This window comes from Sparus aurata, chromosome 9 (genome assembly GCF_900880675.1).
Source record: "Sparus aurata chromosome 9, fSpaAur1.1, whole genome shotgun sequence".
In the NCBI taxonomy this organism is placed as follows: Eukaryota; Metazoa; Chordata; class Actinopteri; order Spariformes; family Sparidae; genus Sparus; species Sparus aurata.
In genome coordinates, this window is record NC_044195.1 from 20,924,686 (window position 1) to 20,939,878 (window position 15,193).

The 15,193-nt window shown below is 39.4% G+C and overlaps 1 protein-coding gene across 1 annotated transcript in view; it reads right to left on the reverse strand.

Annotated features, from left to right (window-relative positions):
- Positions 1 to 994: 994 nt before the first annotated feature.
- Positions 995 to 15,193, reverse strand: part of kcnj3a (potassium inwardly rectifying channel subfamily J member 3a) — a 30,676-nt gene continuing 16,477 nt past the window's right edge. Inside the window, exon 3 of the mRNA XM_030429310.1 lies at positions 995 to 2,866. Within this exon, the coding sequence (XP_030285170.1) occupies positions 2,271 to 2,866 (596 nt within the window). The 3' untranslated portion in view covers positions 995 to 2,270. The remainder of the gene's footprint in view (positions 2,867 to 15,193) is intronic.

Genomic DNA, 15,193 nt, shown 5'->3' on the forward strand with positions numbered 1-15,193 from the left:
TAGAGCGAAGACTGAGAGCCAGGCCTTCCAGTCCAACATCAGCGTGTGACCTCACAAATGCGCTTCTGGAAGAATGGTCAAAAATTCCCATAAACACACTCCTAAACCTTGTGGAAAGCCTTCCCAGATGAGTTGAAGCTGTTATAGCTGCAAAGGGTCGACCGACGTCATATTAAACCCTATGGATTAAGAACTGTCTGTCACTTAAATTCATATGCAAGTCAAGGCAGGTGAGTGAATACTTTTGGCAATATAGTGTATGTTGTTTGTGTGGCTTTAACAAACGGTATAATGTGTTAAATGCACAGTGCGTAATTTCTGCTTCCAGGGGTCTCAAAACCAAAGACCTGGATTGATGATGTTGTAAAGTAGCACAGGATCAGGGGGGTTGCTGTCCTCATTGTTAAACAACCACTGCTGCTGATGAAAATCTATTTGACATTATCTCAGTGGGAAATGCTCATGTTTGCTGACTTCCCTCCTCACTTTCTGATGTATCACCTGCCATTTCCCCCTGAAGATTAAGCGACTGGCGAAACTCTCCAAAACCTCGAGTGAAGCCTTTTTTTCAGCCATCCGAATCCAATGCTGAAATCCTGAAATAGACTCGGTGTAGCGGGAACAAGGCTGATACTAACTTGTGGGTTAGCCAAAATGTAAAAAACCAAAAAACGCTAGGCCAAGCTAACCAGCTGTTGGCTGTAGCTGCAGACGTGAGAGTGGTATCGACCTTCTCATCGAAACCTTTGGCAGGAGAGCCAAAAGGAAATGAGGGTGTTTCCCAGTCACAATTGCTTTGTGCACATTTGAATACGCTTCTGGTGTTGACCAGACTTACTACATGGTTGCATAGTCTTATCCCAGCTCTTTGCGGTGAGCATTGTCGGCCTTCCATCATTTTGACCACCCTCGTTGTACTGTAAGTATATTTATAACATTTTATTGGTTTTGAACGGGTAAAGCATGCGTTATATCTAGTCAAAGTAGCAAGATGTTAAACACTTATGTTAGATCTTTATTCCTGAAGAGATTGGGTATCATACAATGTCTTTGATGCATTTAGAGAAAACCAGATTTCATGGCATGGATTCAGTAAACAGAATGAATGTGGGGCTGTGGTAGACCCTGTGGCTATATAAAGATTATAGTCATTATAATATTATTGCTTTCATCACAGAGGAGGGAGATTATGGGCCCTTAAGACAAAGGTTATGGTTTCCTTACAGGACCACCTCTAAATCTAACCAGTAACACCTAAGTTGAAATTTCTAATGGAGTGTTTTTGTACGACCACACAGGCCTACTGCAGATTAAGTTGATTTTGTTATAGAATAAAATAAAGTGATTGCACAGTACTGAACTACTGCTCTAAGCAGTCAGTTAATGACAAAATGCCCATAAATGCTTTCTAATAATCACTGCGTTAGTATATAATGATTGTGCTTATCAAGTACAAGTATCAACTCTTTCAACTTAAGTGTTACTTTAATAAGCAAAGTTAAAATTGCACAGCGTTGTGCCCAGTTCAGGTGGGTCATATGATGCCCGTGACGGATTTTCAAACATGAAACGCATCAGCGAGCAACATATTCTGTATTTGATCAACTAATAAAGTCATAAAATTGCACATGGTAAAATAGTCTATATATGAAATACCAAAAATCCAGCTGTGAACAAACAATGAGAATGGAAACAAGGTAATATATTTAAGGCTAAACATCTTTGTCTATTACCTTTGTATAGCTAAGTCAATAAGAGGAGCATGCAATCAACATAACATTTGCCACAATTTTACATTAAACAACAAAAGCAATCAACTCAAAACAAATGTATGTGCCTTTCGTCACCACAACTTAGAACCATGTAATGTTGGTTTTCCACGTGGTAAATCATATGGCTTTGTGCAATTTCTCCACTGTCAGTATATCCACTAATGAAATTGTTTTTGTAAAATAATATATCAATAAATGTCATGCCGAAAATTATTGAGATTCTGTTCTACATGCGCTGTTTCTTACATGCCGGATTGTTCTAATTGTACATCATCATCCTAAAAAAAAATATCAGAGGTCTTCCGTCATAGCATGTACAGTTACATCCAGGGACAAATGTACTCAATTCCATCACCCTACTTTATATAAGGTATTTGTGCACATATTCTACATTTCTTTAAATATAAGAATATTGTCCATTAATAAATTAGGAATAGTACAAGGACTTCGGGTAGGGAAATAAAGGTGGATGGCATAAGTTAAAATATGTAGCCTGCTTTATGTAAAGCGATCTGAATTCATCTTTCTGAGTTTGGGCGGCAGGTGTCCGTCCATCCTGCCCCCTCCTCCCCCTGCCAGTCGCTGCAGCTTGGGAGGTAAGTCTGCCACTGACTTACTCATGGGCTCTGTGTTGATCTTGGAGGCCTTACCGGCCTGCTTATCATCAGAGACACCGGGAACAGAGCTGATTCGCTGCAGCTTCATGGGCAGGTCTCCAAAGCTGTAAGTCATCTCCGAAGTGGTGGAGCTCATCCTTAGTAGCTTCTTGGGCAGGCCTTCCCGCCCTGTGATCTTCTGGAGCTTGGTGGGCAGCTTGGTGGTGCTGTCATTGTCCTCCAGGGTCTCTAGGCAGTCCAAAGAGCTGTTCTTCTCCCCGCTGTTGCACAGGGAAGGAGCCATGAGGGGCGAGGAGAGGAGGAGAGCCTCCTCTTGCTCCTTCACGCTGTATGGAGTGGTGGGCACCTCGAATGTGGCGTGGAACTGAGAGTAGTCCACCTTGAAGAAGCCCTCCTCCAAGGAGATGACCGGAAAGAAGCGGTGTCCCCACAGAACCTCGTCCTCGGTGTATGACGTCCTTGCTTGGCAGGTCATCCCTGTCAAAGAGATAAAAAAAGAAAACGGGATGAGTTTTGTTTCAGATTTGTTTCCACAAATTACGACTCATTATGTTGCAAAAGCCCAACACAGAGATTTTAAGATTAAACGTTTAATGAACGTAGTGTTAAAGTGGCACTACATAACTTTGGAAAAGAAATTCAAACTTAGAATTTTAATATTTACAATATCAATGAGGTAATAATACAAACTCAAATTATTTATTTTTTCCATTACTAATAAACAAGCTGTTCTCCGAGGAAAATAAGGTCCCAGAACCCTGTTTGAAGCTAGAAAGGTGGCAGGGTCCACCACATATAAACAAAGTAAAACAATATGAAACTGTGTTGTCCTTTAGGATCAGTTTATTTATTCGGACATGAAAACAAATAGAGTTTGTGTATTTAGTTTGTTTGGGCGTAAAATATCAGTCAATTAAGATCTTTCTCTTCTGATCTTCTCAAAACTATGTAGTGCACCTTTAAACAACAGCGTCCTAACTTAATTATATGCCTGGCATCGCTCCATAAAAATCAACAATACGGCATCACCAGGAATCCTGCCATTTTCTCATCACAAAGCAAACAAACAAAAGTGCCTCAATAAATGAGTGCTGACTGTATTACAGAGCCAGCTGCTTAAATAAAAATCCTTAATTGATTTTTCGGTTTCCAAATGCGATGTTTACGAGCAATTTCCAGCCTTAACTTGAAAAATAATTAAAATTACAGCTGAGTTATCTGCTGCGTGTTTTATAGTTGATAATTATTTACAGTTTTATTCAGCTGGTTAAATACATTTCGCCACATTGGGTTCGCTCTCTGAAAACTGTTCCCTGTAACGACAGGCATCTTGGCACGACAGTTAATCTCACAGCCGACGTGCACTAAAATACTTCACATCTCAGGATCAATTCTTCTGCCAAAACACAGACAACATTTCTCAGCCAACAGTAACACTTTGTCACTCATTACACAATGACCCAAAGCACTGACAACAGGTAGGATTGTGTCACTACTGTCTCTGAAGTATCATAAACCAATTCCATTACTAAAAAAGTATATGCCACAGAAATTAAATAATAATTACACAGAATTAAAACGGAATTAATTCCAGTGATGCAATACAAAACCACACCTACTCACTATACATACATGCACGTGGATCCAGTTTTGAATATTCTGTACAACAGTGCTCATCAATCATGTCTGTTCTGATACACATCCCACCTCATGTCCTCCCCTGTAGACCTGGATAACAATCATATTGCAGCCTGATCCATCTCTGACAATCTCCTGCAGTCGCTGCATGTCCAGAAACATCATACATTTTCCAAGATGGATATCTGATAATGTGGACGGTGGTCATAAACTTTCCACCTCTGTGAGGAATAGATTTCCTGTATGAGTAAGGTGGAGGGAAAAGTGAAGCCATCATGGGATGAGCTATAAACCACCCCGAGCCAGGAAGAGAACAGTGAAACACCACACTGCATTTTTAAATTTCTTTTTAGATGTAAATGCAGCAAAATGAGGTAAGAGACACATTTAACAGTTTTTACTAAAGATGTGCAAATTGGAGTGTAAATACACTCATTTTCGGTGGCAGCTGAGTTTGAAAGATGTGGTCACTGAATGCATTTGGTGTCAAAGCAGCTCAACTTGAGCCTCAGTTTTTTTTTTTCAATATTGGTTTCTTGTTTTGAAAAAGTGAACAATTGCAGAAATTGTACAAAACAGCATTCACAAGCGACCCGATTCATTCTGAAATTACTGTTCGTAAAGAACTGGAAATGTACATGTCGTATATTCACAGAGTAAATTTGAGATCAATATGATCTCACACATGGTGGCAGGACAAGGGGTTCAGTGGTTGGCACTATGGCCTCATGGCATGAAGATCACAGGCTTGATTCCTACTAGGTGCAGGACTTCTCCATGTCAAGTTTGTATGCTATTCTCTTCCCAACAGTCGAAAACATCACTGGGTTAATTCTCAAGTCTGTGCCCTTGACTTAGGCCTCGTCCACATGAGTGCAAGTATTTTGGGGAAACAGAAAAAAATACTGTAAGCAGCATCATTGAATTGTCAATGTCTATTTGTGTCTTTCAAAAAGTGAACAGCATAACATCCATTTCATCACTGTACAAACTCAAATACTTAAATATTTGAACAGATACTCAGGGCTCCCATTTGGTTATGATGATACAAACACTGGAAAAAAGTATGTGTCTTTGTCAACATTTCCAAGAGTTTCTGAACATCTCCACCCTGGAAGGAGTTTTCCAAAAGTCCAGTGATCTAAAATAGTGTTATTGTCCGTCTGAAAGGCAAAAAAACACACCAAAAAGGCTATGTATGGAGAAATAGCACATGTGAACGGCATCAGTCATTGGATTAAATGTGGACTTGGTCCCCAGGTGCCGTACGAATGCTGCCCACTGCTCGTTAGGGATGGGTTAAATGCTGAGAACCAATTTCAATACCTTCTTGTTTTCTTTTTACCGTATTTAGTTCTTTCTGTTTTGTTTATCTGAGGCATGACATGAATGCATACAAATCAAGCTAAGGCTGACAAAAGACAGGTAACGACCCATAGCATTCAGCGCATTTAATGGAGAAAAAAAAAAAACACTACTTGTTTCAGCTCGTCTTCCCCACAGCACCTTTTATGCTACTTAGCAGTTCAGTCCACACCTTAAGCTTGGCTCGTAGCTACAAAAGATAGGGGATTAAGATAATCAAATTGCTGGAGAGGCAAACCCACAGGAGTAACGGCTGCTGGCAAAGGCTTCTTCAGAAGGTCTAAAGCGCACACGCTAAAAGAGCTTTCTGACATGAGAAAGGGAATCTAATTTAATTCAAAATACAAAAAGTAACACGAAGAATGTGTTACATAACATTATTCAGCTGAAGAAAAGCCTGAACGAGCGTGGCAACTTGATTAACAGCGTTAAATTCTGTCATTTGGAGATTACAAATTAAAACAAAATATCCTGTTTCACATGTGCTGTGCTGGTGTGTGTACCCGTAGCTATGCTCTGCAAATTCTGCACAAGATAGAAGATTATGATACACTTTGAATAAATCCTCCCCTCACAGGGGACTCTGAATTAAATCCCTGCTTAAAAACTCAATGCGTGTCCTCAGAAAGCAAATTAATGCAATTAACAAAATCGCGAGGTTTGAATTAATGATCAACAACGTTTTTTTTTTTTTTTCATGAAAACTTATTGGATGCTTATTAGTGATTGCTCATCACCATTATTCAGCAGCTGCTATCATAGCTGCCCATGTCTGTATCATAATACACTGCTAACAGCGAAGCCCTATTCATCTTAGCGTAGTTAACAGTCTAATGAATAACACAATGTCCGTTTCTTACTGAAAGTGAGCACAGAAAATCTGTAATTAGGTTTACCTCTAAAACAAAACACAAAATTGGTCATATCAGTCCTTATTTCAGTGCGGAGGAATGGCTGGGGGCACTCATGTTAAGGCTTGTTGAAATCCATTAGGAAATCAGCGGCCGCAGAAGGTAATTATCACAAGTTTTAATTACCAGCTTAATATTGTTCTTGCAGCGACAGTTGGGTCCAAAACTAAAATGAAGAGCTCATTCACAGCGAAACTCCGCTGCTGCTGATGGCCAGGAAGTGATCACCAAAAAAAAACTAGAGGCATCTGTGATTCTGCCCGATTCCCAAGGTCATAAAATAATTCACTGATAACAGCTCTGTACACAATCGCAGATGTGCAAGAGGCTGAACATCAAGTGCGTTTGGGGTATTCAAAGTATTACTTCTGCACTAATGCTTCAGAGTCCTGGAGCCTTTAGGCAAATGGAAGTGAGCTGCAGTGAATAAAGCGGGGGATGCTAATGAGAACTTTAGGGCCAAAGCGATTGAGATTTAAGTGTGAATGGAAATCTTATTGCAGTGTGAGCCTTTTGGGCTGCCTCCAGTCAAAACACAGTCCTCATTTGATCATCAGCAGGCTTACATACACTGATTCTGAGAAAGCTTTTTTTGGTTTTATAACAGCGACTAGCCACCAGAAGTCGGCCGCACCTGCTTTATCGAATGGCAGTCAACGCTGCTGTGTTAACTGGACATCCATACTGTAAATACAGGATTAAAACAGCAATAGCAACTTTACTGGAGTATGAGCTACTGTAAGACCTCATGAACCCTGCAAGCCTGAGGGCTGAACCTGTTTTTTCCTTGTCTGCAGCCACTCAACACACAATAAAAACCTCACTGATGTGACTGGTGTAATCAACTGCACCCTCCTTCAAATCCAAACAAAGCTATCTGGGCACTCGACTTAATCATGGTCATTAATATACATTTAATTTCCATACATTATTCAAGGCTTTAATGCCTGAGCTGTATGTAATTATAGACACGGTTGCATCACATATGTGCAGTTGTGTTGCTGAAGACCAGCTGTTCCGCAACACCCACATTCGTATGGCACACGATCTTGTGTGCCTCGGCTCTCACTGAGGCCACGACACAGTTCATCTTGTGATGGGAATCTAAATGTTATGTAGAAGAGATGTGAGACAAGAGACCTCAAGATGATAGCAGAGTACAGTTTAACAGCTAAAAATAGAACAAGTGTGAAACATTAAACCGTGATTTCTGATGTTTTTACAGTTACTGAATGTTTTTTCTTAAAATAGGAATCCAGTCAAATGAGAATGCCCATGTCGGTGTGTATTTCGTATTACTGGTAAAGGCTTATGTAACTCTAAAAAAACATGCCTGCCTGGGACTCAGTGTTTCTATGGAAACAAAACTGTAGGAATGTGTGCATGCGACAGCCATAAACCTTCTCACTGCTGAGTTTGGTCAAAAGTAACAGTGACGGAAAACAAAAGTCTCTCTCTTTTGGATCATGACAGTTAAAAAAAAATTCAAGAATCCAAACTGCTCATAATGGATTTTCAATTGATCAAATCATCCATACGACTCCAGATTCAGACTGAATAGATTTAACTGAAAACTGACTTCTACCAGACCCCAGCTCAGAATGCCATTCTTTTGGTTCAGTGGTTGAACCATAAATGTTGGTGACTTCTTGGCAGGGGAAGCTGAGGTTATATTTAGTAGCCAAAACAAAATGTAGGTGTGAAAAACTGTAAGCTAAAACTAAAAGGATATTGTGCAACTACCTATAACTAAAAAACAAGCAGGAGGAGGGAATGGTTCATATGTGTATCGAGACTGGGATATCTACATGACTGTGAGTCAATGGTCTATCTGATATTGCCACGTTGTTCCGAGAACACCATTATTAATGTTGTTCCAGGACCATCATTTAAACTAACTAATCAACCTGCTGTGATGTCATAGCATTGCGACGCATGGTGGTGTTGTCCCTGGAGCATCATAGATTATGTTCAAGGACCATTAAAAGCAATGAACCCCATTTCAAGCAAGTCCTTGTGGTTGAAAGGACAAAGAATCCTGTTGGGAACATATTATTGTTCTACTGAGTGCACTTATTAGTTTCTGTGTCTTTATACTTTCCAATTGCGGTTAGGTTTAGGCAAAAAAAATAAAGACTTGGTTAGGTTTAGGAAACTGAAATACCTGGTTGGGTTCAGGGAACTGAAATACTTGGTTATGTTTAGGGAACTAAAAATACCTGCTTTTATTTGGGAAACTAAAACACTTGGTTAGGTTCAGGGAACTAAAAATACCTGCTTTTATTTGGGAAACTAAAACACTTGGTTAGGTTCAGGGAACTAAACATATTTGGTTATATTTAGGGAACTAAAAATACTTGGTGATATTTAGGGAACTTAAAATACCTGCTTAGGTTTAGGGAACTAAACAATTGGTTAGGTTTATGGAACTAAAAATACTTGGTTATGTTTAGGGAACTAAAATACTTGCTTGGGTATAGGGAACTAAAATACCTGCTAAGGTTTAGGGAACAAAACATACCTGCTTTGGTTTAGGGAACTAAAAATACAAGGTTATGTTTAGGGAACTAAAAATACTTGGTAATGTTTAGGGAACTAAGATACTTGCTCAGGTTTAGGGAACTACTATACTTGCTAAGGTTTAGGGAACTAAAAATAACTGCTTTGGTTGAGGGAACTAAAACAAAAATACTTCCTAAAGTTTTGGGAACTAAAATACTTGCTGAGGTTTTGGGAGTAAAAACACCTGGTTACATTTTGGTAAAGAGGGTAAGGCTTAGGGAACTAAAATATTTGGTTAGGTTTAGGAAAAACTGGTTTGAGTTAAAATACACTCTTTCACAATGTTAAACGTGTTTGAAAGGATAGTGTTTCCTATGTTTCTGCATTTTTTTCCTTAGTCACAAAGCTTTTGACAACAAAAACTGATTTGGTCAGTTTCTGACCTGCAGCAACATTAATGATCAGGTTCAAGCAATGATACCAACCAAGCCTTACCAGATTGTGTGCAAGTAAATTCCATTCTCTGTTTTTGTGCTGTTTTTGTATTGTAATGCCAATTCTCGATTTCGTTATACTTGTTTAGATGGTACTCTGAATATAGAGTACATAGTATATATATTTATATATATATATATATATATATATATATATATATATAAAACCTTTCTAAACAACAAAAACAAAACTGAAATGAGCAAACCCATGCCAAAAAAAGAAACAGATTAATTGAATAGTAAATGAAAATTTACTGCAGCATTATATGTCTGCGTCATCTTCACTGCACTTTGTTCTGTATCATATCAGCATTGTGTCATAAAACCTAAAACTGCAGGGAATAAAGCACAGAAATGCATCCTGTGTCTGCTGCTGGGAACATACAACTGTTTCACATCACATCACATCAGTGGAAAGGAAACACCTCAGATGTGTGGTGTACAGTGTTGTCACAGGCAGTTAGGGGTGTTAACAGTTAACGTACATCAGGATGTCAAAAAGTGAAACCAAACAGACACACACAAGTATTGTACACGTTTATGCTCTGTACCACGTGCACCTGTCTGTTTATTTATTTAAGATATTTTACACATTGTTTTTGCCATTATTAAACATAACATAGAGAAACAGGGTGGTGACAAGTACACACCACTATATCTAATGGAATCCAGTAAACCAGCCAATAGAGATGAGAATAAACATGACCTGAAAGTACACATTACTATTTTAATAGATATAATAGATATTTTGCAGCTGTTCTGTTTACATCATGTACCCAGGGCTGGATCAAATGGACAAAGTACTCTAGGCAGACTGCAGTCTTGTACTTACAATAAAAGTATATCTGACATTGTGTGTGTTAAAAAAATGATTTTTCTTAAGTTTTTAAAATGTATATTAAACCTTATTTAAAGCAGGTAGTTCATTCCTGCTCTGTCGGGCCCCCTACTGGTAGTAAAGCCCTTGGCATGTGCCTAGAATGCCTATGCAAGGATCCTGATGAACAAGTACCTCCAAAATATGAATTTTTAATGACCCCTAAGGAATAAGATGTTTCTTTTAAGGCGCTTACAAAAAGCTTAAAAGCTTTGTTAAAAGCTTTGTGAGAATGCATGCCTGCATTTAAACCAATGGCTGTATTGGCCTTCAACATAGGAGAGCATGTTTAATCCTTCCATTTACCTGAAAACTTCAGAATGATCAAAATTGCAGATATTTAATGTTTTTGCTGGAGTAAAACATTACCAGATCTCAGCCATGCCAATCAGCACATAACAAAAGTTGAAAGTTGTGATTGGCAAAGAAAAGAATAATAAGTGTTTTACAGGAAAAGTCAAACTAGAGGTGTAATTTGTACAATATGGCCAGAATTCGTAGGTCTCTCTGTAAATATAGAGGGCAGCATATTACCAGAGTAACTGACAGACGCCTTACTTTGCTAGCTATTAAAATCAAATCAAGATCAAGGTCAAGATCAATTTTACTTATATAGCCCAAAATCGCAATCACATTGCCTCAATTGGCTACAGTCTGTACAGTGAACGACAGCCTCTGTCCTTAGACCCTCGATTCGAGTGAGGAAAAACTTGCCATGTTGATGGAAAAAAGACCAGGATTGAGGTTAAACAGGGTTAAAAAAAAAAAAATGATAGAAGAAACCTCAGGAAGAGCCACAGAGGAGGAATCCCTCTTCCAGGACGGACAGACATGCAATAGATGTCGCGTGTAGAGAAAAGAGCAACAAATCACAGTTTACATGTTATTACAAGCTATTCTTGGTTGCAGTTAGCTACTGTCAGCGAATTAGCTCAATTTGCAGTGGAGCCAGTAGCCCTATTAGTTGACTAGAGTTTGAAGTGATTGTGGAAAGACAAACCAAGACTGTTTTGGAGTGTTTTAATTAGTTTACATAATGTACGATGAGTTGGCAGATGAGAAGATGGCAATCAAACTCCTCTTAGTTCAGTAAAAGACAGAAATGTGAGACTTAAGAGTTTGGCGAGGAAAAAAAATGTGAGAGTATTTCCATTCTTGGAATTTAGCTTATTTTATTCATTTATTACACTAACAGCTCAGAGAGCTTGTAAAATATAGCCAGCTGAAACTACAATTACTATCTGACTACCGCCTTTTGTGGTCTTAAGGGACGGGTAGGACCGGGGCTAGCTGGTTAGCATGCTATTTTCAATAGCCATCTCCACAGTACATAGATGTCGACACTGTTGCTTCTTCACATTCTGTTGATAATATTGCCCCTTAAATAGATGATTAAAATAATGTTTTGGTGCAGTTCTAATCAGACGCAATGCCATAAAAGCAAATCAACATATAATCAGATTAATTTGGCCCTCAAGTCACGAACAAAAAAATAACTAGAGTAAAACCGCACCAGGTCTGTTGGAGGAGGGGAGGGCAGATGAAACCAGGAGGAGTAAAACATCATTGGAATCGATGAGGAGACAATTCCTCATTCGGCCCATTAGTGGAGAAATTTGTAACTCTGTGGATCCATTACACTTCTAATTCCAGTAAATGGTTATATGCTCCCCTCTGTGACTCAATATGAGCCAATACCAATACATTTTAAGTCCTCAATGGAGTGGTTCGTCTAAATAAAGCGCAACACAGAAAGAGATCCTGTACTCCTTTTAACGGCGTTACATATGTTTCACAGTCAAATAAACACTCTGTGTTCGACTGCAACATTATATTTCGCACAAGAGAAAAAAAAATCTTTGTGCGGGTGATGATTCTGCAAATTACTAAATCACTAGTCTGTCAGTCTTATCAATAGTCTACAGTGAGGGTATTTCAAAGGCTAAGTTGAAATTATGATCTGCTATCAGCCCCGGTATTTCAAAAATAATCAATCAACAGAAGTGGTGGAAGAAGAGCCAGAGACCTTTTCTCAAGTAGAAGCAGATAAAAAAAAAAAAAAGACAATGAGTAACAACACCTGGGACACACAGCATGTGTGGGCAGCACAGGTCACGCATGTCTGCAGCAACGCGTCATTGGGAGATTCTGTGCCCTGCCAATTTTTTCTGCATCACAGGAGTCGTTCTCAGGAAAAAAAAAAAACAGACGATGAAAACGATCTGTTGATAGTTGTATTGACATAATAGCAGTATTTCACTCCAGGTCTGTACATGTCACAGAAATGAAGAAAATATACGACATATCAGGTGAAGGGCAGTATTTTTCCAGTCTGCTCCCTCTCTCTCTCTCGCTCTCTCTCAACAACAGTAAAAGAAAACCACATAATCACCGTTATTGATCCTTATCGAAGACACTAACTCAGTGTAGAAAGACAGGGCTGGCAGTAGACAGCGGCAGACAGTAACACTGTCTGCGGAGACACTACAGGCGTACGAGCCACAGCAGTTCAGCCAAGCACATAGAAGTAGGCAGTGTGTCCCATTTATAATGAGAAAGGGGTCCGTTGTTTTGATAAACCTATAGAAAGTTACCATCTGCTGCAGTTACCCTCAGCTCTAGACACCATTTTAGCATCTGTCAGCTGATTGGTTTTGGTTTTCAGCCTGCAACTTTACTGTTTGATTAACTCCAATCTGAGGTCGGGTAGGTTTCCGGCTACAACCGGTTTGCTTTTGTGCCAACTGACTGAACCAGCAATATGTCATGTGTATCGAGGACAGAGAACAACATTAAACAGCATTTAATCTTTTATCAAGTTTGTTTTGGATTGTGTAGAAATTAATGAATTCTTAAGAATTGCAATCAGATTACGAGGGAATAACTGCTGGACATGTGGCACAACACAGAAGTTATAGTAAACATCTTAAGACAAAACAATTTCAATGCAGCAAAAATATCCAAGAATGAAAGGATGTGTAAAGGCAACACTTTTAGAAAATAAAACATCATCTGGCACATTGCAAATCATGTTACGCGTCAACCTGTGACAGCTGCTCCATGACATCTCTGACTAAATACAGTATACAGGATAAATGATCTTTCCCTGACTGGCCAATCTGCCACAAGTGTGAAATCCCCTTAGAAGTCCCTCATCGCTTAAGTTCACCAGTGAGTTTACTGCTCTGCTCATACTGTGTGCGATATCCATGTGACAGCATGAGCGGCATTAGAATAATCCTCCGCTGAATCCACAAGTTCAAGACAGACATTTGAAAAAAAAAAGAAACAAGAAATGCATCTCATTAACGGTAGATTTCAGAGGGAAAAAGAAAAAAGAAACATTTCCTGCTCCAGCGTGCAGGTGTTTTACATCTCAGCAACAATTATGTTTTTGAATGAAATCTCCAGAAAATAATCCAAAATATGAAAATCAGAAAAAAAATACTTTGGAAATGACTACGCAGCACTGAGATGCCTGTCTGGAGATTACAGGTGCACTGTACAGAGCATGCAGTATTTCACACACTCCCAGCTGATTCTATTATGGGCTGAAAAAAAGGAGGCAGGAAGTGTTGAGAAATAAACTTTGAGATTTAGATGCCCAAAAGCCATCTCAGCTTGAGAGTCTAAATAAATGCACTTTTCCTAGATAACACAGAGCTGGTTTGCTTCTCTGGTCTGACAAAGTGAAGCCGCCGCAGACTCAGCAGAGTGACAGCGAAGATAAAATGGGTTCTTTTGTGGGGCTGGAATAGAAAAGCACTGTAAACTCAGAGGCAGCCTGCCACTGTTTTTTGATAGTGGCTGAAAAAAAAGAAGAAAAAAAAACCTAAGTGACAAAGAAGCTCATCCAGGTTTGCAGAGGCCGGAGGAATCATATCCGTTTGGCGCCTGGATCAGTCAAATTCTCAGCTGCAAATCTGCACTTGAGGACAGAGGGGCCACATCTGAGAGCAGAGGTCTGTTTATTGAAGCAGCCCTGTCAAACCATTTAGGCAGGGCCTCAATCTAGATTTTTGCGCAAAAGAAAAAAAAAAAGTCAGCGCTATTATATGATTCAACAACCCACAGGCACCAAGCAAATGACACTCAAAATTGACTGCTATGTGAAAATGAAGGTTTATTCAAATGACTTCTCCAGATGAACTCTAACAATGCGAGTCATCGAAAAAAAAGGAAGGTGGGTGTCGGAAAAAAGTTATTCGCAAAAATACTCCCATTTGGTGACAAAATTACAAATTACCCACCCTCCCCACCGTTCTTTCTTTCTTTCTCTCCCTCGTTTCTGTCTGGCTCTCTCTTTCACTCAGTCACACAAATGACCACACACACATTCAAACTCACTCACCAGTGCAGTGCTGTCAGCAAAGTCCCCTGACAGTCTATCACGGCTATGGAAACAGCTCAAGTGTTATGTATGAGAGGAACGCTAGCGAAAACAAGCATGAGACTCTGGACGCTGCACACACAGAGCGCCACCAGCACGCGGCACCGTCCAAGATTTCATCCTGATCTCATTGTCGGGCGCTCGCTGCGGCCAAGGCCATGCACAAAATGCCACTGCTACGTCACCGGATTTGTGAGGAAGAACAATTAAATCAAAGAATTGTCCTGTTGTTATTTGTTCTAGGTTGTTTTTTGTTTGTTTTTTTACAAAAGCAGGAAGCAGAATTTCCCTTCGTCTTATTTTTAGGATTTGTGTCACAACACATGAAGCTGCTGCGCTGAATGTGCTGATGGAGAAGCTGAAGAAGAAGGGGGGGAAATAAGGATGCAGTGAAGAGTTCAGTACCCAGGTCTGAATAATATGTGTCCTATTAGTTTGGATGAATTGTTATTCTTTTCAGTGAAATATTAAAAAGGATAGAACAAATTGTACCTATAAAGGAATACCAAAAAAAAAACTCATTTTGATACAGACACTGCTATTGTTGCCACAAGTCCTGTCTGATCATCTGTTTCTATGGTGACCACCATCAAGTGGTAAAGTGTAGAAAAATGCAAAAGCATTCAG